Below are 22,683 nucleotides of genomic sequence, written 5' to 3'. Positions count from 1 at the left end.
GGCTGCAGGTTTGAATCCAACTCTGCCTCTTATCAGGGAAGTTACTGAACATCCAAGCTTCAGTTTGCCCACCCGTGAAGCAGGAACCATAGTAAAAACCAGACACGGTTGGTGGGAGGAGCACACGGCCGTGTACGCCAAGGTGCCCATCTCGATAAGTGCCTGGTGAGAATGAGTCCTCCCCTCTGTTCCTGCAAGAACCTGTACCCAGGGCAATGAACTTGGGCTTTCAAGAGCAAAGCTGCCAGAGCTGACTTGATAAGCACCCTGGTTGTCGGATATGATAATAATAGTCTCATTTATTAATATAAAGGCCTGCTAATAGAGGCGGCACTTTTAATTAGCCAACACGGCCACGATATTAATTTTTATCCACAGTTATTTAAGTCCGGGAGCCTTCCTCCCCTCTTCTGTTAGCACTTAGCTGCAGGGCGATTGAGAACATTTGTAATTGGATTTCTGTGCAGGACTTAATTATAAGGAGACAATAAAGCCCCTGAAATGCGGCAGGTTCTACCCTGCTAACTATTATTTTCCAGAGACACGCTCAGGCCAATGAATGCACAGATTTATCTAAATTATAATTTTTAAACTTAACAAAGCTTTCCTCTCCCCGCCCCCCAGGATGGAGAGGAATCTGCCGGGAGTACAGATTTGCAGGGAGGAGGGAGCCGATGTGACGCGCTTCATTCCTATAATCAAGTACCTCGCTCCTTGGGCCACTGAGCGGCTTCCCCAGGCCCCTCGGGATCTCGGAAGTGTATTTTCTTCCCTTGGCCAAATGGCTTATTAATAGAATTGGCTTATTTATATCTCACCCAGAAAATCCCAAAGTGATACAGCAACAGGGAGATATCGAGCCAATTAGTTGTGGGACTTGTTGTCGTGGGGGGGAAATCTAGTTATTAATTTACTGCCCTTCACCAGTGGCAGAATCGATACGGAGGAAACCAAATGGCAAAGAAGAAGAGAAAGGAAGCCACGTGTTTCAGACCTTCTGGGAAAACTCAAAGAGACAAGGCTAAACCATTTACACCTTCAGCAAAGCTGTCTCATTGCAGGGCAGCAGGGAGCCAGAGTCCCTGTCTGTGGCCAGCTCGGTGTTGTGTGGGCACCGGGTCTGCAGAGCGTCCGCTGTGGGGGCCTGTCACCCATGTGAGCGCACTTGCTTCTCCCAACACTCTGCGAAATGGGCTTATTTCCCCCACTTCATAGAAGAAACACTCCCTCATTCATTCATTCATTCAGTATGAATTCTTATCTTTGGAGACACGAGAGCAGACAGAAGAGAGGCTGCCCTCCCGGGGTGCACTTGTGGGTTCAGATGGCCAGCTGCCCAAGGTCATCAGCCTTTCGTACTTAGCAGGACTGAGATAAGAACCAGCTAGTTGGTGCCAACGACAAAGTCTGAAGCATCACTTTGCCTTCTCCTGGGGGCCAGGTCCTGTGGGTGGCTTGGCTGGCCACAAGCACACTGTGTGAGAGTCCATCCGCCTTCCTAGCATCAGAGGATGAAAAGAGGCCACCAAGGAGTCTGGTTTAGGTTAGGAGCTGAAGGAAGAGAGTCTCTTGGGAGGAAGGCCTGGGAGTACCTTTAGTTACCCTAAAGAACATAGAAGATGAGTCTAGAAAGACAGTATTTTCTTGAAAAGAAAATGAAAATCAGGGTACCTGGGTGGCTCAGTCGGTTGAGCATTTGACTTTAGCTCAGGTCATGATCTCACGGTTCATGGGTTCGAGCCCCACATCGGGCGGGCTCTGTGCTGACAGCTCAGAGCCTGGAGCCTGCTTCAGATTCTGTGTGTCTCTCTCTCTGCTCCTCCCCTGCTTGCACTCTGTGTGTCTCTGTGAAAAATAAATAAACATTAAAAAAATTTTTACATGACAATCATCGTTATGCTTATATAAACTGCTCAGATCATATTGTAACATATTATGAACAGTTTTCTAAACAAAAAAAATTCTTCATGACTGTAATTTTATTTTATTTTATTTAACGTTTATTTGTTACTTTTGATGGACAGAGAGAGAACATGAGTGAGGGAGGAGCAGAGAGAGACAGGGAGACACAGAATTCAAAGCAGGCTCCGGGCTCTGAGCTGTCAGTAGAAGCTGATGCGGTGTGGGGCTCAAACTCATAGACTGAGATCATGACCTGAGTGGAAGTTGGGTGCTTAACCAACTGAGTCACTCAGGTGCCCCTTATCTTATTTTAATTTAAAAAAATGCTTATTTATTTATTTTGAGAGAGAGAGTATGTGAGCAGGGGAGGGGCAGAAAGAGAGGGAGAGAATCCCAGGCAGGCTCCACACTATCAGCACAGAGCCTGATGTGGGGCTCCATCCCTCCAATCATGAGATCATGACTTGATCCAAAATCAAGAGTTGGACACTAAACTGACTGATCCACCCAGGCGGTCTGTGACTATAATTTTAAATGACAATATAATATTCCATCTTGTAGATAAGCTATCATTTTTTAATGTTTTATTTATTTTTGAGAGAGAGAGAGCGCGCGCAGTGGGGCAGGAGTAGACAGAAAGAGAGGGAGACACAGAATCTGATGTAAGCTCCAGGCTGTGAGCTGCCAGCACAGAGCCTGACATGGGGCTCGAACCCATGAACCGGGAGATTATGACCTGAGCTGAGGTCAGATGCCTAATCGACTGAGCCACCTAGGTGCCCCTATACTATAATTTATTTGACTTTACAAAACTTGTGTATAACCAAACCTTGGTGAATATTTGTTTGTATTTATTATTATAAATAAAAGAGATGAACACGTATATGTGTGTCCTTATTTTTCACTGGCTCAAAATTGAATAATGGAATTATTCCAATAAAATTAGAATAAAATATTCCAATAAAATGGAATTATTGCAACAAAGAGAATGAATATTTTAAAGACCCTTGAGGCTTATTATATTGCATTATATTACAGTCTAGAAGCATTGTATAAATTTCTACAGTGCCAGCAATGTGCGAGAGGGACTATCATTGCATCAATGCTTCCTCAACACTCTGCATTGACTTTTACAAGTACTTGCTAATCTGATAGGGGAAAAAATGTATTTCATTACTGTGTTTTCTTCCTGTGTATTGATTGCTAGTGAGGCTCAGCATTTCTTCGTGTGCTTCAACCATTATTTGTATTTCTTCTGCAAATAGCCTATTCTTTTTCTTTGCACATTTTTCTTTTAGGTTTAGTGGTTTTTGTCATGTATAAATGCTACTTTATATTTTAAGAACATTAATTTTTTGATGTTTTTGTTGCAGACATTTTTCTCAGGTTGATTTTGCTGTTTATTTTTATTTTCTATGATTTTTTTTATAGAGATGGTTTGAATTTTTATGCAGCCAAATATATCTGTTTTTTTCCTTTGTGATTTCTCCAACTGCTTTTGTGCTTAGAAATTCCATATCCACAGTGAGATAGAAATAGTAATCTATATTTTACTCTAAGTATTTTATGGTTCTATTTTATTTACACTTAACCCTTTAATTCATCTGACATTTATTTTGTTCTATATGGTGTGATAAGGGTTTAAATAGACTTTCCCCCTAAATAGTTAACCATTCATCCCAGCATCAAGTATTAAATAATGTTTTCTTTCCCCATTGGCTTGATGCTACCTTTATCACATACTGAATTTTTTTTTAATATACAGTTCACTATTCTGAGCTGTCTTATTCTGTTCAGTTAGTTCTTCCATTATAATTGCACTGTTTTAATTATTGTATCTTTATACATTCACATATTTTAAAATATGACATATTTGTATATGAAATGTAGCATTTTATTATCTGGTAGAACAAATCTCCCACAATTACTCTGTTGGAAAAAAAAATTGGCTATTCCTGCTCATTTTCCAGATGAATTTCAGAATCATGCTGTCTAGCTCCAGAAAAAAAAAAAATCCCATTTGGGACTTGGAAAGGGATTAGATTCAACATATATCTTAATTCATGAACCATTTTCATCTTTGTGCTATTCAGTCTTGCCATTTGGGAAAATGACATGTTCTGTTCTCCCCCACCCACCCCCCAACATTTCTTTGTTTTTACAGGTTTAACTCTTTGATCTGAGTGAAATTTTAGTGTATACTGTGGGGAGAAGATAAAAGCCGATTCCTTTTCAAATAGTCAGTTTCCTGCAAGCCCAGCTCTTGCTTCATTCACACTTTCTCCAGTGAATTGCAATGCTCTGTTCTCATTTATTAAGTCCTTAAATATATATTAGTGTCTGTTTCGGAGCTGCCTAATCCCATTGATCTGTCTGTTCTTGGGCTAATGCCACACCATTTTGATTCTTGTCTGGTCTTTCCCAGGATGAGTTGGAAATGCTAACACCTCCAGATGGCTCTTGGAGTCTCGTCCCGCTTCTTCCAAACCAGGATTCATTTCCTGAATACAGAGTCAGTCCCTTGATCTGAGCCTCTGGTCAGAAGCTTTTCCGTGCTCAAGGGACTGGGATGGAGATTTCGATGCTAGGTTTTTGGTTTTTAGTTGAGGAAACACTGAGGATGGTGGTGACCGAGGCCTGATCCCTGCTTCTGTCGTTCCCATAGTTCAGCTCAGCCAGATGTCGGCTGTGGGGGGAGGTCCAGGCTCCAGGGCAGAATGAGGTAGAAAGAAGGACCAGAACATTGCAGGGAGGTGGTGTGAGTTCATAATGCTACAGGGGAACCCTCCTCATGCCTCAAGGAACCTTGCCTCGTGCCTTACAGACACTGGTCTAATTTTCTCCAGGACCACCTGAGCTGATACCACATTTTCCATACTAGTGGCTGGCTCTTGGAGGGGGGCAGTAAGAAACCCCAAACATCACCCAACTGCTAAGGGGCAAAGCCTATGTGCCTACTTCTAGGTCCCGTGATGATGACTTCGGTGCTGGGGTTGATTCAGCAGGGCTAGACTCTTCTGACTGGGGACACAGGGTGGCATGGTAATAGAATCTGGTCATGCCAGGTCCAGGTACTGGAAGTTGGTCACCTGAGTGAGGGCTCAATGGTCACCTCTCCATCCAGGCTAGCCAGGTCGGTCCCTGAGGCTCCGTGCCATTCACAGCCATGGCGGGAGCTGTACTTCCGGTCCTGCCTCTCCTCCTTCCCTCTTCCCAGCCAGGCAGGCAAGTTTGCGTTTTAAGCTACTAACTTCTAAGGCTCTGTGTGTAGGGTGTGTGCCCACTGAGGGTGGGAAGCAGAGGTGTGGGGCATGCGGATAGAGCTGGGAGCTGTGGGTGGGGGTGGGAACCTGTTGCTTACAAAAGGGTTCTGTGGACCTGATCGCATTCTGTCCAAACCAGTGGCGGAGGTGGCTAAAAGGGCCAGAATTTAAAAATAGCAAGCATTCGTTTATTTGATCTGTATCAATAAAAGACTGTAATCTAGATTTGTCTCCAACCTTGGTCAACAAACTGTGAGCCCCTGGTCACTTTACCACTCATGTGGTCAGGACGCACCTGTCCCCGCAGAACCTCCCCTTGTCCACCTGCGGTGGCTCCCATGCACGGATCCAAGCATTGATATACTTCCCACATCTAGTTTGTCATGTCCTGTAGCACTCCAGCATGTCGATGATCCATATTTGAGCAAAACATATTTCAAATGCTGTCTGGCATGGGCAATGTATGAACAGACTGATAGTGAAGGATCTCGTCCCAAGAAGATAAAACACATTTGCTTCGTGAGGGATTTTACCTTTTGGGGGGCATGGGAGGTATGATAATGCAGATTATTATTCTGAAGACCTTCCCAGGAGGCAGGGAGAGCCCTGGGCTACGAATCTAGTTACATAGGCTCTGAGCCGGGCCTTTTCTGTTATTTATTTGCGTGTCTTTGATACTTTCCTCCCCCTGGTTCTCAGGTCTTACTTGTTCCATTGTGATAGTCACAGCAATCAGGAAACCACAGAGATGCAAGCACATTACAGATGAGTTCACCTAATCCTCTTATTTTACACATGAGACAAAATGAGCCCAGGACGTCAAGTGACTTGCTCAAGATCACAACATCAGCCATTGGCTTTGCAGACGCACCCCCTGCCGGCCTCACAGCTCTGGGAACTGAGTCAGAGGTGGAAGATTTGGCACTTGCTTGAAGAAAGACCCTTCATTATTACTCACACCAGCCCTGCCCCGGAACCTTTGGAGTGTTTTTCCATCAGAGTGGTTGGCACGTACCTCCTGGACTTCAGCCTCTGGTTCCAGACGCCCCCTAGGGCTGACTTAACCTTGCTTTTTTGGAAAAGGAGAGGAGAGCCGTGAGGTTTCCACCTAAACTCCGGGCTACTTTGTTTCCTTACAGCCCCCCCGGCCCCCGCCTCACGTTTCTTGTCTTTTCCATCTGTGCGAGGCGTCCTTCAAGCTGCTTTTGGACAGCCCAAAGCAGCTGTAGCATCGCTCCTCTGCGCTGGCAGAGTCTGCACACTGTTTGGCTTGTCATAATTATCTCACCATCTTGCTATGTTTCTATCGCAGTGCACAGAAAACTCAAAGTGAACAAAGACACAGGCACAGCGGGCTAGGGGGACGGGGACAGGGTGGGGTTTGAGGGCCACCAGATCTGGTTGGATCAGGCAACCCGCAGCTAGGCAGTCTCAGGTCCTGATGGAGCCTCCCCCTATGGAAACTGTTTCGCTGTGCGGAAGGGACTGGAATGAGGCCCTAGGAGCAGGTCTCCTCCATGTAACACGTTCATAGAACAACACCAAGATTTTGATGCTGCTGAAGCAAGCATGGGGGGGCTCCAGAAAGGAGTGAGACCAGGTCAAGGCCGAGGAGGAGGGAAGCATGGTCGTCTGTGGTATGTGGGTCCGTGTCCTTTTCCATCGCCTACAGGGACCAAAGGAAGGAGCCCCTGAAAAGAGAGGTGGGCATCTTGCGGGGAGTGGAGGTGGGGCACGGAGAGAATAGAGAAGCACATCACAGCTCTCCAAGTTCAGAATTTTCCAAAGACTGAGATCAGAAAACATCAGAGGAAGTTTCCTCAAAGGGGATGTTTTGGATGAGAGCTCTCTGAGCTGGGCACTTTGTCCATGTTCCCCTGGCTCTTATTTTGTGTCTCAGATAAAATGCAATTTTGGTTCAGGGCAAAGACATACAGAGGAGGGGGGAAAGGGTAACGGGAGCATAGAAATAGGGGGAGGGCAGTGGTGATGGGCAGGCTGGGCTGGTGGGAAGGGGCTGGAGTCCAGCCGCCCACCACTGAGTGCAGGGCCACGCTCTCGCTCTCTGAGTCCCTCCTGCCCAGGGCTCTTTAAGACAGTGATGTGGAGGCATTGTCCCTGGAGGGTTCCCATTGCCTGGGTGCACAGACAGGTGGAAGATAAAAAGAAAAGGAAGGGGCGCCTGGGTGGCTCAGTCGGTTAAGTCTCCGGCTTCGGCTCAGGTCAGATCTCACGTTCATGGGTTCAAGCCCCGCGTCAGGCTCTGTGCTGACAGCTAGCTCAGAGCCTGGAGCCTGCTTCCGGTTCTGTGTCTCCTTCTCTCTCTCTCTGCCCCTCCCCCTCTCATGCTCTGTCTCTCTCTGTATCAAAAATAAGTAAAACATTAAAAAAAAAAGGAAAAAAAAAAGAAAAGGAAAAGTGTCTTGTTTAGTGCCCCACATGGCCACTCACCATGGCACATGGTTCTGTATGTCTTTCCAGTCCGTTGTCTCCTGGTTTTAGAGGAGGGACTTGGGCTGCTCCTCTGTCTCGGTACCAGCTGTCCTGTTTGCAGGTCAGCTCTGGATGGGAGCCTGGTTCTCGCCACCACAATCCCCACACGTTCTTAAGAGCCTCCCAGCCTGTACCAGATGAACCGGCAGGGGTTACAACAAACCTGGGGCAGATAGCGGATAAATAAACCTCAAAACCCCACCTAGTGGGTATTCTTGGTCTTTAGTCAAGTGTAAATGGATTACGTGCACCAACCTCCTGGTCCAAGTCTCTCCTTCTTCCTCCTCAGGTGGCACCTCAGGGTCTTTCTCTAAACCTCCCCCCACACCCAGAACCGCCTCCAGGCCTGTCCCCTGCTCTCTGTGTCCTGGCTTAGCAGGAATCTTGTTGCTTTTCTGGAGATAGAACGATTGAATTGGTCTCTGAGGAACTTAAGCCTCCGAAGGCTTAAGGGACTTTGCCCCTGTGCTCTGCAGACCGCTTCCTGACATGGGGACACCATGAGGGTTTAGAGAGAAGAGCTGAGGCTGGATTCGGGGGATGGATGCTTGCTCATGGCAGCTCCTTACAGGAACCCAGAATTCCCCTCCTGCGGGGCTGGACGTCTATAAAAAGCAGCTGCAGCCTTCACTCTCAGCTCTGGAGTGGTTCCAAGCCCCTTGGACTGTTGTCTCTTGGCCGGTCCAACTTTACCCTTTCTGAAATCACTATCTCCATGTTGGCTTCGTGGTTGCCCCTTGCTCTCCCCGTAGTTCCTTGGATCCGAGGTTGAGTTTTGAACTTGGATTCTACTTTGACCTTTGGCACTTCTCTCTACCTGGTCTACATCTCAGTTGTGGGTCAGAGGCTCCCCTGGCTGGGGAACTGGGGGGAGAAGGGTGGCCTCCTGGTGGGACCCTATTCCTTGGAGCCCTTACAGTGCCCAGGGGGGAATTCAGGATGCAAGTGGGAGGTGGTGGTTGGGGGCTGGGGCAGGAAGGGGAGGTGCAGTGGGTTGGGGCTTGGCTCCTTGTCTCTGTGTCCCCTGGGATCTGGATTCTGTATGAGCCTTTCTTTGGTAAAAGGTTGAAAACAACTGATCTTTTCTAAGCCCCTTCAATTTATAAAGGAGAAAGCTGATATTGAACAAAGGCAAAGGATTTGTCAAGGTCACCCAAGTGATTTTGCGATGGATTAGGGCTTTAGGGGGAGACAGGCTCAGTGGCGGGGGTGGGCTCCTGAGCACAGTGACCCAGTGGCCTGACACACCTCTCCAGGAGTCTTGTGGGTGTCTGGGTCTTGTCCTCACTTGCCTGGGACAGGACTGAGGGCCAGGGAAACTTGAGTGCTGCTGTCACAGTCTGGCTCTGAGCCCTCTGTGCTGAAACAATGAGACCTGAAGACCACTGATGCTGCAGCTTGTGAAGACCTGGGGTCAAGTCCCAAGGATGCCACTCACTTCAGTGTGATTCTGGATGTGTTATGTGATCTCTCTGAGCCTCTGTTTTCTCATCTCTATAATGGGAGTAAATGACATTTGCCTCTTCAGACGTTTATAGAAACGAGCCTGGCCACGTATATGTAACCTTCATGACAGGATGTGCACAACAGACACACAATCATTCCTGCCGGATGAGCAGAACGGTCAGGGAAGTTCACAAGATCAGCATGTCAGGTGCACGTCCTGGACCTTCCCTGGTGCTTAGCACAGGGCACAACCCATAGGGGGCTGTCAAGAAATGTCTGATTAAATAAACGAGCAGGGGCAGGCTGTTCTGGAGAGGAATCCCCACACAGCCTGCCCGTGTGTGTACATCTCCTCACAGTGTGCCTTATCTTGCCACATTCAGAAAGATTGAAGAACCTAGGACCCCAAGACTTTGGGGGAACTGGCCGAGAGGAGAGACGATGTCTGTTTCTGTTCTCTGTTGGCATCCTTACCGTCCTGTAGGAGATGGAGACTAAGAGCTGCCTCTAAGGTAAAGGAGGAGGAGGAGGGTCTCTGTAGTTTTGAGGCTCAAGGTTTGCCATTGTCAGCTGGGATTTAGCTCCCATTGTGGTTTTGTGACCTTTAAAGTCACTACGGGTCATCCTGGGTAGAGGTGGGTGTGGCGTGCAGCACCGCATGGATGGAGGGCTCCCTTCCTGCCCTTCCAGCCCCGCCCCCTCGGGGTCTCCTCCTGGGGGACTGGGGGTGTTTCCAACACCCACCAGAGCGCCAGGATCAGCTTTTCTAACATGCATCCTCAGAGTCAGGGGCACTTGAGGTGACAGCCAGGAACTGAGAAATGGGACCAAATGAAGATGGGGAGCCAAGGAAAGAGGAGACTAGGAAGATGGACCCGGAAGCGTGGAATTCTGCATGATTCTAGGGGCTTAAACAACTAAGCTGTTTTTTGATTATTTGTTTGTTTGTTTTTTACCAGTTTCTGGTGTAGGCTTCTTGGTGGTACTCTTATAAATGGACTAGGTTGATGGACATTTATGAGCTTTCAAGAGAAAAGCCAGAGAAGGGGACAGTTTCTGGTTTTTCCCACTTTCTATTATTCCCAGGTGATGACTCAGAGAGTCAGCCCCCCTTCCCCAGTCTAGAGCTGAAACCCTCGCTGTCCCATTGCACAGGCTTGGCCTTGAGGTCACTCCACACCTCGTTGATGTCCGTCCCTTTTCTTCTGTGCTTAGCCAGCAAAGGTTGGGATTTTTCAAAAGCATTTTCTACCAGGAAATTAAGAGTGAAAGAAACCAGATTTTTAAAAAAAGCATCAAATTGTAAAATAGCGGATGTCAGGGGCTGGAGGAGAGGAGCACGGGGAGTTATTGTTTAATAGACACAGAGTTTCAGTGTTGCACGATGAAAGGAGTTCTGGAGACGGACGGAGGTGAGAGCAGCACACCAGTACAAGTGTACTTAATGCACCTGAACTGCACACTTAACAACGGTTAAGATGGTGTGTTTTATGTTATGTATATTTCACCACAATTTGAAAAAAGAAAAAAGCATCCAAGGAGGTGGATTTAGAGATCCCTTGCATGGAGGTTAGCCTCAGGGTTTGGTAACAAGTTGTCTTTTCCTCACTGTGATGGTTAATTTAATAGAGCAACTCAGCTAGGCTATGTGCCCACTGTTGATTTTGACAGGTCTTGACCTTATGGTCATGAGCTCGAGCCCTGCGCCAAACTCTGTGCTGGGTGTGGAGCCTGCTTAAGATTCCGTCTCCCTCTCTTCTGTCCCTTCCCCATTTGCTTGCCTGTGTGTACATGTTCTCTCCTTGTCTCTCAAAAAAAAAGGGGGGGATATTTTTAGATGTGGGTAACATTTATAAGCAGTAGACTTTGAATAAAGCAGATTGTCCTTCACAGTATGGGTAGTTAAGTGGAAGGCCTTAAGTACAAAACTGAGGTTTCCAAGGAAGAATAAATTCTGTCTCCAGATCGCGTTTGGATTCAAGACTGTCACATCAGCTCTTGCTGGAATTGCCCGCCTGCCAGCCTGCCCTGCGGACTTTAGACTTGCGGGTGGACCAGTTCCAGAAAGTCTCTGTCCTCTACCCTCCTCCCCACATACATCCCTCTGCACACATGCAAACACTCGGACCCCCACCCTGCTGCTCTACTGGTTCCAGTTCTCTGGGAAACTGACTCACACACTTACCTGGACCCAGTTGGGGATGAAGGTGTCTAGCTTTCTCCCTGATGCGAGACAGGAAAAGTACCCCTCCTAGATCTGGTGAGCACTTCATTTCCTCCTACTCTGCTGCCCTGGCCTCTCGCTGGGAATTGGTCCTCCTGGAATCTGTCCTCTCTGCCTCTAGCCTCTGGGCCCTTCTCTGGGGCCCCTTCTTTGGGCCTGTGGGCCTGACCTGCCCCTTGGCTCTCTTGGTGAAGGGTCGTCTTTCCTACTAGACCCCAAACACTTTTTGGACCTTGATCCTAGTCAAGCTTTTGGGAAGCCACCTACTGACTCTGTAGCTGGCTGGACAATCTCTGTAGCATGAGTACATGGGGGGTTGGCTGGACTCACCTCTCTCTGGTACTTTCTATCTGCTTTTAGCAGATTTACTGGCTGCTTCATGGCTGGTTTTGCCTTTGGATAAAGCCTTGATTCATTTCCCATTTTCCTTGGTCAACATCCATGCCTAGGCTCCTAAGGGCTTAACTTTCAGGCACCAGTTGCCTTTGTGAAACATAGGAGCATTAATTCAGCTTCTTTCCACAGCCAGATAGAGACTTTCATTTCCTCCTGCCTGTGGGTCCTACCGGACTGATGGATGGTTAATACTTTCCCCCATTTATCTATAATAATATCTATGGAGTCCACTATACACAGTATCTTACTTACCTCATTCAAAGGCCCTATTTAGTATATAGTATCCCCATTTTATAGATTTGAGAATCAGTGACACAGAAGGGTTCTGGAACTTTCCCAGACCACACAGCATGGGAATCAAATTCAACCCCAGGCAATCTAAATCCAAGTCCTATGCTCTGGACCAGGGATAGATACGTGAACTCTAGCAAGTGGAAAGGAGAAGGGAATGAGGAATAAAGAGAAATAAGACAGCTATAAAGCAGAATCAGGAGTAGGATGCATATTGCTACAGCATGCAGCAGACGGTCCTGCACAGGCAGGCCGCGAATTTGGCCCCAAGCTTCCAGCAGCCAAACACAGGTGTGCTGCCTCTGTTCGCTCGCTCACTGAGCAGAGAGGTTTGACAGCTCGAGGTGTCATTGTTGATCAGGCACAGATTACCAGCAGCCCCCACTTCCCCGGTTTCTCGGAAGTGGCTCATCATGCAGGATTTTCCTCAAATTGAGGGGCTCAGCTCTCTGAGCATCTTACTGTTGCAATTTGGCAAAATTCTTTTGCACTTGTAGTAAAAATGATACGTAATTCCCGCTAAGAAAATGGATGAGTCTTTCTCTCTTAGGAGAATGATTTGGTATTGACATTAGATTGTAAATCCTGGGAAAGTTGCAACTTAAAAATGTAGCTTCCTTTCCCCCTCTATCTGTCTAACCGCCTAATCCAGTGTCATGCTCACTGCAAGTGATGAATAGGCAAAGGTTGTACTGAAAAGATCTGAATGGTAGTGAGGGCTGGCAACTGCTCCCGCGGCACCTGCTTGTTACAAGAGGGCGGACCCATTTCTGGGGAAGACGTCTGAGTATTAAATGGCCTAGAGCTAATGAAAGGCAGCATAGAGTTGTGGAAGGAACATGCAATCCGAGCTCTGCAGTTGCTGTGTGACCTTTAGCAAATCCCTTAACCTCTCTGAGCCTCAGACTATATAAATGGAATGCGCCTATCATATGAGACCATGTTCTAGTGTCTGGAATATGGTAGGTGGTCCAAGAGCCTTATTTGTTCAATCATTCATTCTTTCAGAACATTCCTACTGGCATCTGCTGCCGGACCCTCCCTGTCGCTGTCCTAGGACTACAACAGAGAGCAGGACACACAGGCGCCTGGTAGTTTCCCTCCTTCCCCATCTCCTCTTTCCCAGAGGGTGGTAGTTCCTGCAGCAGATAGTTGATAATAGAGGCGCCTGAAGTCCAAGTTGCTGAGGGAAGAGACAGGGAGGCACAAGAAGATTGGGGAAACAGAGAAACGGCCTCCTCCATCGAGTCCATGAGGCCCCGTGTCCCAGTCCAGCCGACTCCAGTAGTCCCATCAGGCATGGCCAGAGACCGGTCTCATGTGCCAGCCCCTGTCCCCCACTGTGCCCAGGTCACGGGGCCTACCAGGGCTGTAAGAGACTATTGCACCTTTTCCACTGTGATGGAACAGAAAGCTTCTAGTGCTGCAGGTGCGTTTATTTTTTTAACATTTTTTATTCATTTTTGAGAGACAGAGAGAGACAGGGGAGGAGCAGAGAGAGAGAGGGAGACACAGAATCTGAAGCAGGCTCCAGGCTCTAGGCTGTCAGCACAGAACCCGATGTGGGACTTGAATCCACGAACCGTGAGATCATGACCTGAGCTGAAGTCAGAGGCTTAGTCAACTGAGCCACCCAGGCACCCCTCTAGGTTTGCGTTGAAAAGAGAAGCAGAGGACGGTTTTCCCTGGTTTCTGCGCTCACCAGCAAAACCCTCTGTGCAGTGGAAAACAGTGCGCTAATTATGCACAGGCCTCAGCACTGTGCTCTTCTCGAGGCCCTTCAGGGGGTTGTGTTTGCATCTCCTCACCCTCGGGACCAGCATTTGCACCTCTCCTGTCTCTCAGGGACAGTGCTTGTGTGTGTGTGTGTGTGTGTGTGTGTGTGTCCCCACGTGCATGCGCACAAACCTCATGAACTCAGACGCTGCAAAGTAAGGACGGAAAAATCCTAGCAGGGATTCTCTCTTTGAATCTATGACAACTCTATAGCCCTAACACACTCCGTACTTGGGAACACGTACTTGTTTTTATGATTTTGTGCTTCGAGTCCCAGGCCCCGTGCACCCACATGTTGGCGTCGGCAGGGGCTGTCTTTGAGAGCAGGGTCATGTCTCCGCCATCCGGCTGGAGGCACCTTGAAGGCAGGGGTTGTCTCCGCCAGCAGACTGGAGGTCCTCTAAAGGCAAGGCTGCACCTCACCATTCAGGAGCCTCTACTCTTGATATGAGTGCAAGTCCGTGGGCCCAGAAAGCAGTTCGGACCTCATTATCATAAAGAGAGCCCTTAGTGGTTTCCAGGCACACAGTTTCCTGAGATGTCGTCACATGGACAGCTTCTCAAGCTACCTTCATCTACTCCTTTCACCTGATGACAGTGAAAGTGTCACCCCCACACTTTGAGAAATGAGAGAGAAGGAGAAAAATGAAGTACAGAAAAGGGGAGGGGCGTGGCGTCCTCAGGTCAACCAATCAACTCCCTACCTCTCAGGCTGTTGGACTGGACTCCGCATCAGCCCAACTGATGGGGAAGGGGCAGAGGCCGGGTGAGGCAGAGCCCACCCTTTTCCTCCCCTTCCCCCTGTCCATGCTGAATCTGAAAGCACCCACTTTCTGGCATCATTTCCTGGTTTATCCTCAGTCTCTTAACTGAAAATTAAAGGAAAACACCAAAAACACCTCTCTCCTGGTGTGGCTGAGACATACCTTTTTCGGAATCCTTGTGCAACCTAAAAGGTTGATGAGGGGACAAGGATCATGTGTTCTTCATTTATTATTCCCACCCCTCCCCCACGCCACCGTGCCATGATGCCATGCTATGGTAGATGCCTTAATACATGTTTTGTACAGATGAATGAATAGAATGTTCAGGAAGGACTAGGTGTGGATCTCCTTATTCTCCTGGCAAATGGTCTCAACCCAAAGTATCTGCACTGTCTTTTGTTGGAGAAGAACTGCATTCTGGGGCCTTGGGGCTAGGGGGCAGTGTTCATCTGTTGGTATAAGCTGGAGCAGTGTGTGTGTGTGTGTGTGTGTGCGTGTGTGTGTGTGTGTGCGCGTGTGTGTTGATGATGATGATGATGATGATGACTGGACATTAATAAGCTCTGGTTCCAGAGAGAATTCTAGAAGTCCCTTAAAACAACTTAGCTCATCTTCCCATGAGTCACTTGCTTCTTAAATATGCCTGTGAAATAGTATTTGGCATATATGTGGCTAAACAACCAGGTTTCTTTGAAGATACAAGGTTTTTTTTTTTTATCCAGTAAACTTTATTTATATATAACAACAGTACAAATTGTGTCCTTGGCTTGCAAAATAGGAGTGTTTCGTATTTACAATAGGTACACAATAATATATTAGAATAACCAAAAAAACCCCCATTTTATTGGAACATTTTAAATACTTAATTTTCTTACAGTTTTTTTCCACAACACCTGTAAAAACAACAAAACCAGACAACTATCATTGTATTTTCTTAAAAATATATATAATGCAGATTCCAGTGTGTCAGGAAGAGTGAGTTTGGGTAGAAGTTGGGGGAGAGGCAGATGGGCTCAGGTCCCTAGTTTCATGGGCTTGTCCCTTGTTCCCCAACACAGTGGCTAATGTCTGCTCTGTACGGGAGAAGACCATGTTCCATTACGCTCTCCTCCTGAAATATCAACATGGAGGGCAAATAAAGCCAAAGTCAGGGTCTTGACTGACATCCAAAGGTACCTCCCATCTTCCTTGAGGCTAGCCAGGAGGAGTAGGCTTCACAGCAGAAAGAACAGAGCCCTGCCTGAAGGTGGAGCCCTGTTACAGTGAGAAGAACGAGACAGAGGGGTCCACGAGAGGCCAAGAATCTCCAGTCTGCTTACTGGGCTGAGGCCTTGTTTGACAAGCTTGATCAGTCGGCTCCAAGGGCATCCCTGATACCAGGAGTGAAACGGTCATTCCTGGTAACGCTGAGGCCCAGGTGCTATAGCTCTCCTCCAGGAGAAAGGCAAGAGACAGGGAAGAGAGACTGGAGTTACGAAGAGGATCCTGCCATTTTCTCAAAGCTTGTTCCTGAAACAAGGCCCTGAACTTCATCTCCCAAGTCTCCCCACGAGATCTGCTTCCACAGCCCTGTAACTATGAAGCTGTTTTGCATTTTCTCGCTGCTCCCCTTCCCCCTGCCCCAAGAGTCTCCTTTCCTGTTATAGCCAGGCTCCAGAAGCTTTGGACGCAGCATAGAGTGCCTGGGAAAAAATGGCCTCCACCAGGGCGGCTGCTGGCCGGTTGTTTTCCTGCTGCAGGTTAATGGGGGTCTGTGTGGCAACTGGGATGCACCTGGAGATGTATCAGCCGAGGCTTTCAACCATTCTCGACTTGTTCTGCCCAGATCATTTTTTAGTCCAGCACCCTCATCCATTGCTTCTGCTTCATGCTCAGCAGGGCCAGAGGCCTCGAACGTTATTTCTTGTCCTCATTTGGTGGAAATGAAGGAAGGTCAGGAGCTCAAGCAGCAGGGGATGCGCCACCAGAAGGGACAGTGGCAGTGGAAACGGTAGAGCCTCTCACTGCAGAAGCAATGTCCCCAGAATAAGGTAAGGCAGCTGGGTTGGTCCGCTTTCTTCCTTCTTCAGGTCCCTTTTCTGTAAGACTCATTTCCTCTGCAGGTGGTGGGGGAGAATATACCTACTAAGTTGGTGGCAGAGACCAGAAGCCTGGAGTGTCAATCTGCCAGAAGGTCCTTCTTGGTCTTGTTCATGGCTGTTTTTCAGCACCCAGAACAGTGCCTAGCAGAGAGCTGCAGCCTGTGAAGGCTCCCTGAATGGATGAATGTAGGAACCAGTCCTCACCCTAGAGTGAGGTTCATAGCTGACTCATGCTTTTAATGGCTGAGCTCTGCAAGGAAAGGGAGCTCTCTGCAGTGCTGGATCAGAAATGGCTTGAAGAGGTGCTATGGGGAGGGGTAGGAGGGCATACACAGAAATACCTGCCCCCCAGCCCCGGGCTGAGGGCAGAGGCAGCAGACCAGGTGAAGTGATCTGCTACACCAAGACATTTCGTCCACGTTCGTCTTGTCTGTTAGCACCTTCTGTCTTGCCAAGCACATTTCTGTGGGTCTTTTCCAGAGAACTGTCGCTGGTGCGGATTAATGAAACACAATGAAGCTGGGTTGGTTTTTGAGAGACATTTCCCTTCCTGCTTCCCTCTGAGATGGCTGGCTTCCTGTGGGGTGGGGGCTGTGACTTTTTCCTTACAGGAGCTTCCAGTATCTCCAAATTGGATAATAGGGAAGAGAGAGGCCAACCAACTCCCTGTTCTCCTCATTCTATAGGCATGGGCTCCATTGGTTCTTGATGACCCAAAGCCAAGAGCTGATGAGGGAGGGACAGATGGGAAGCTGGAGAGGGGGCAGGGCTGGACAAGTTTTCACCCTTAGGGCCTGGCTTGAGTTGCACTGAGTTGTCCTTTTTCTTAATTCCTTCTTCTGAGACACCCCTGCGCCACTTCCTTTGCTGCCCCAACTCGCCCCACACTCTTACAGAATCCTGAGAAGTGTGGCCAAACCATTCACGCCAGCTTTGGTTTTTCCTCTTTCCACTCTCCAGTTGGTGGTCTCCCATCCTTCTCCCCACTCACCAAAAACCTTCAAGGAACAGCCCCAGGGCAGCAAATGGTCACCCACAGTAGCTCCTGGTTGATGCTCGGGTAGATGCCTAAAGGTTTAGTGTTGGTTGGGAAGCTGTTGAAACCTCACACTTCCTTTCTCTTCTTGGTGGAGCAAAGTCCTGGATGCTGGTCTGTGCAGTGGTGTGAGCAGAAAACCTTCACAGAGCTCCTGAGTAACCGGAGGGTGGGCTGGGATTTTTCTGTGGGTGATGCAAGTCCCCCACTCACATGCCTCTTGCTCATGTCCTCTCTCCTTTCGTTGTCCTAAATCACAGGCTCCGAGCTGATAAACTTTGGGTGCTATGAAGAGCAAACACTTTGGCTTAGTGCGGAAGGCCAGTCATTAGTATTTCTTTCAGGCTATTAATAGGGTCCAGAGAAACTTTAGCAGAAGTGGATTATCAGAAGAAAGTGGCCTTGGCATGGCTGGTTGTGAATTATTATGAAAAGAGCGAGTTTCCTGAGTATTTTGCTGAATGCTTTTCTCGTTCCCTTTGTCAGCTGCATTCAGGCAAGAAACCGGAGCTGAGGAGATCAGGCAATTGCTGTGCGATCTCAGCCCCACGCTGCCGGGGACGGAAGCCAGCCCGCAGAGCTGCCCCTCCCCCAGTCCTTTCCTGGGAATCCAGTGTGGTCAGCAGAGCCTTTGGAAACTGGAATGGTTTGGAGGTAAATCAGGGCACAGAGAAGCTGGGGCTCAGAGTTAATTATAGAGGAAATGACCCTGGTCTGGTCTCTGTGGGGCTGGCTGGTCCAGTTTCCCAGCACCTCAGCCCCTTGAAAAGTAGAAAGCAGGAAGGGAGCAGTGGCCCTCTCCTGCCTGCCTCCTTCCCACCCCTGTGCCTTTCTCTCGCCCTCCTTCTCCCTCCCTCTGATGCTCTTACAGAGGAGCTGGAGCTGCCCGCTTGGATCCTTGCCAGTGTGGGAGGTCTGGAAGCTCTGAGAGCTGTCCCGGTCACCAGGGTCTTGCCACCCACAGAGCCACCTTCCTCTGGATGACTCCACTGGCTCTCGTGGGGCCTTGGGACCAGGGTGTGGCGCTTTGGTCTCTTGGTTTAGAAACTACACTCGGGAGAGTCGGTCATCCGTGACTTTAGGTGTCAGAAGAGAATGAGAAGGAAAGGAGCCCAGTGGGAAGCCACCCACTTGTCCTCCAAACGTATAAGGACAGGAGAGGCAGCGAGAGAGAGGCAGGGGACAGTAATGTGGGAATGCTACTGCCATTTCTACTGAGGCAAGAGCTCAGGTGATCAGGAGCCTCCATATAGGAGCGGAGGGCCGTCTCCCCTCTGCAGGCACAAGAGAACCATAGAAAGAAAGCATCACAATAAATACCGCAGTGTCTTTAACCTATGCTCTTCAAGTATTGCTTGCTGTAAACAGGGTTTGAGTTTTGCTTTCTCTTGAATTGCCAAGAAACCACTGGCCGATTGGAGTGCAATCCAGTCAGACACCCATGCCCCCCAATCAGCTCCCGAATGGAATCTCCCGGGGGCCTGGGGCACACATCTGCAGGCGCTTCCCCCAGGCACCTGGTTCAGGGTGACCGATGTAAGGCCATGCTGCCCAGTGTCCGCAAGGAGGCCAGGCGTCTGGTCTGGGAGAGGCCTACCTCCCCCCGACGTCTCCAAGTAACTGTACAGAAACCGAAGGGAAAAGTACCAAAGATCAGCTCCTCGCTTCTTGCGGTTTGAGATGAAATAAAACGAAAACAAACAGAAAAACAGTAGCCAAGAGCACTGGGGCTCTGCAGACACACAGCTCCTTCCAGAGATGAGACCACACAGGGATGTGGCACGCACATCTCTGCGCCCCGCCGGCCGGGCTGGGCCCCCTCCATGGCCGCGTCTTCTGTGCCGGGTCCAGCTCCCATGGCCGCCGGGATAATTCCAGGTTTTACTGGCCTCTGTTTTTGCGAAGTGTTTGGTGTGAACTTGTGCTCATTCTTCTTCTCCTTCTCATTTTCTTGCAATTTCAAGGGAAAGGAAACGATCATTTTCCCTCTAATTTCTCTCAGCTTTTCTTTGTAGGCTTTTTCTGGCATTTGGAAAGAGGAGTCCCTCGAGGAAGTGGGGAGGGAAGAAGGAAAGGGGGGCAGAAATCAGAATGAAACAGAAGTTGGACGGGATTAACAGGGAGGCTTTTTGTTTTATTTCTGGTTTTTTTCCTTTTCTTAAAAAAAATTAAATAAAGTTCTCATTATTTCCCCAATATACATCAAATGAGTTTTCATGCAAAGCAGCAGTCACAGAGGCAGAACCGTCCCCAGGTCGTGCCTCTCGGCTTGAAGAGCCACCTTCTCTGCGTCCCTGCTTCTCTCCGGTGCTCACTGTGGAGGGAGGGCGCCCACGGTCTCTCCCTGTGGGAACCGGCTGTCACGAAACGTGGCTGGCGTGGGGAGAGGGGCCCTCCCCTCTCCCCAGGGTGGGGTCTCAGGGGACAGCAAGCTCTGGGGTCTGATCCCCTTCACTCGTCCTTCTTCTGAGACTCGCAGGGTGACGGTTTGCACGGGTCCCTCTTCCCGGGCAGGTGAGGCTCCATCTCTCAGCTCTCAATGGACATGGCGTTGATGAGCTGTTCCACCTTGTAGGCCAGCCGCTGTCGCCGGGCCTGCTCGTCCTGCTCAAGGGCCCCGATGAGCTGAGGAATGAAAACAGAGGTGGGAAGACGTCAGGACTCAGTTTAGGAGAAGCCATTTGCCGAACCCTCCGTCCTTCTTTCTGCCTTTCCATCCCAGCCTAACGAACATAACCTGAAATCACGTAAATGATTAACTGAATGGATGTATGGATTTAGGTATATCTTTAAAAGTTTTTTTGATGTCTATTTTTGAGAGAGACACAGAACGCAAGTTGGGGAGGGGCAGGGAGGAAGGGAGACACAGAATCTGAAGCAGGCTCCAGGCTCTGAGCTGTCAGTACAGAGCCCGACGCAGGGCTGGAACCCATGGATTGTGAGATCATGACCTGAGCAGAGGTCGGATGCTTAACTGACTGAGCCACCTAGGCACCCCCGTGCATGGATATATCTTAAGACTATATGACAATATTTGGCAGGGGCGCCTGGGTGGCTCAGTCAGTTAAGCGTCCGACTTTGGCTCAGGTCATGATCTCATGGTTTGTGGGTTCGACCCCCATGTCGGGCTCTGTGCTGACAGCTAGCTCAGAGCCTGGAGCCTGCTTTGGATTCTGTGTCTCACTCCCTCGATGCCCCTTCCCCGCGCAGGGTCTGTCCCTCTCTGTCTCTCAATAAATATATGTTAGGGGCACCTGGGTGGCTCAGTCAGTTGAGCAGCCAACTTCAGCTCAGGTCATGATCTCACAGTTTGTGGGTTCGAGCCCCGCATCAGGCTCTGTGCTGACAGCTAGGAGCCTGGAGCCTGCTTTGGATTCTGTGTATCCTTCTCCCTCTGACCTTCCCCTGCTCACACTGTGTGTGTGTGTCTCTCTCTCAAAAATAAACATTAAAAAAATAAAAGTAAAAATTAAAAAATAAACAATATTTGGCATGTATGACAAAGTGCTATGTAAGTATTAGCTATTATCATTATTATTATTTTTACTAATGCTAATTTCAGGTACAATGCCAATGCATGCTTTGTAAATTCTCTGAAGCTGTCTTATTCAACCTCTCCTCACGTTAAGGTCCACCTGCGTACCTGAAATGTAACTGACGGATGTGCCCAAGTGCAAAGAATAATCTTATTCACTATTTACGAAAGAATGAAATTAATTGCACAACACTTTGAAAGGAAAAGTAATTACATTATAAAAGTGTTATTTATTATGTTAACAAAGGGTGCGAGACAATGGAGTGTGCAGGAAAGCACTGGATGAATTGGAGAGGATAAGGCTGCCTTCTAAGGGAATGGTAATGATTTTTGAGCTCATGGGTTTTTGATTCTGTAGTGTGTTTTCTCAATTACGCTCTGTTGCTGTTACTTAAGGGCTGGATCTTTAACTGCCTTTATGGCTGTGTGTCAGTCCCTGTCCCCTCCAGGGCCCTGCTGTACCTCTTCACTATATTTGCTGACATAGGAATAGATCTCGTTGAGGGCGCTCAGCATGTTGAACTCCACGGCGTGCAGACGGGACTGCTCAGCGAGGTAGGCGTTCATGTCCTGGTCACTGATGGCGGGGAGCTTGGCAATGTCTGCGTAGTATCTGCGTGCAGAGGACAGGCTCTGTAAGGCTCGATTAAGGTCAAGGCCTGGAGACTGTTGCTGACTAGGCCAGACTCCACCAGCTCCCACTATAGTGCCCCCCCACTCCCAAGAATACTTCAAAGCCCAGACTCTGACCACACTCCAACTAGACTCCTTGTATTCCAACCCCAGCTCTGTGTGACCTTGGGCAAGCTACTGAGCCTCTCTGTTACCGCAATTTCCTCATCAGTCAAATGGCAAGGATAATAACACTTTGCAACTCAGTTGGATATTATAATGAGATGATTCATTAAAAAATCTTTATCACAGGACTGGTTGCTTAGCATGTGCTTAATAACAGGTAATCAGCATGATAATGATCTGTGCTCCAAGGGTACAAGGCTTCCCCTTCTCCCCCTACCAGGAAGTTTGGACAAGCGGGTAGGACGAGAACGTGAGATCTGAGGTTACCGCAGACACGGCTGTGAATCCTCCGTGGAGCCCACAGTGTGGGGGAATGGAGCAGACAGACAGGGGTGCGGGCCTGTCCTGGGGGTGCTACTGACCTCTCCACCCAGCTCTTGTAGCTGGGGATGTCCTTGGCATAGAGCAGCTTGTTGGAGGGGGAGTCCTTGCCCAGCCGGTGCTCTGATGTGGAACAAGAGTCCATGAAAGTCTGGGCCACCACGGACAGGCAGGCATCCGTGATGCTGCCCTTGTGGATGTCGAATACGAACTGGGGGTTCTTGATCACGTTCACCCAGAAGCGCAGAGGGAGGCTGTAGGAAAAGGCAGAGCGGACCTTGAGTGCCAGACCGCCGCTGTGCTCCGGATGTTGTACAAGTAAAATCTCTCCTCCTTCTACAAGTAGAAACTCTCTCT

General features: G+C 48.8%; 1 protein-coding gene across 1 annotated transcript in view; it reads right to left on the bottom strand.

Moving 5' to 3' along the window:
• Window positions 1-19,785: 19,785 nt before the first annotated feature.
• Window positions 19,786-22,683, bottom strand: part of PLXNA2 (plexin A2) — a 205,157-nt gene continuing 202,259 nt past the window's right edge. The window contains exons 30-32 of the mRNA XM_029935352.1: window positions 22,368-22,580; window positions 21,670-21,820; window positions 19,786-20,297 (exon numbers count right to left, since the gene is read on the bottom strand). Coding sequence (XP_029791212.1) covers window positions 20,202-20,297; window positions 21,670-21,820; window positions 22,368-22,580 — 460 coding nt within the window. The 3' untranslated portion in view covers window positions 19,786-20,201. The remainder of the gene's footprint in view (window positions 20,298-21,669; window positions 21,821-22,367; window positions 22,581-22,683) is intronic.

Source organism: Suricata suricatta, chromosome 3, assembly GCF_006229205.1.
Source record: "Suricata suricatta isolate VVHF042 chromosome 3, meerkat_22Aug2017_6uvM2_HiC, whole genome shotgun sequence".
In the NCBI taxonomy this organism is placed as follows: domain Eukaryota; kingdom Metazoa; phylum Chordata; class Mammalia; order Carnivora; family Herpestidae; genus Suricata; species Suricata suricatta.
This window is presented reverse-complemented; position numbering and strand designations above follow the sequence as displayed.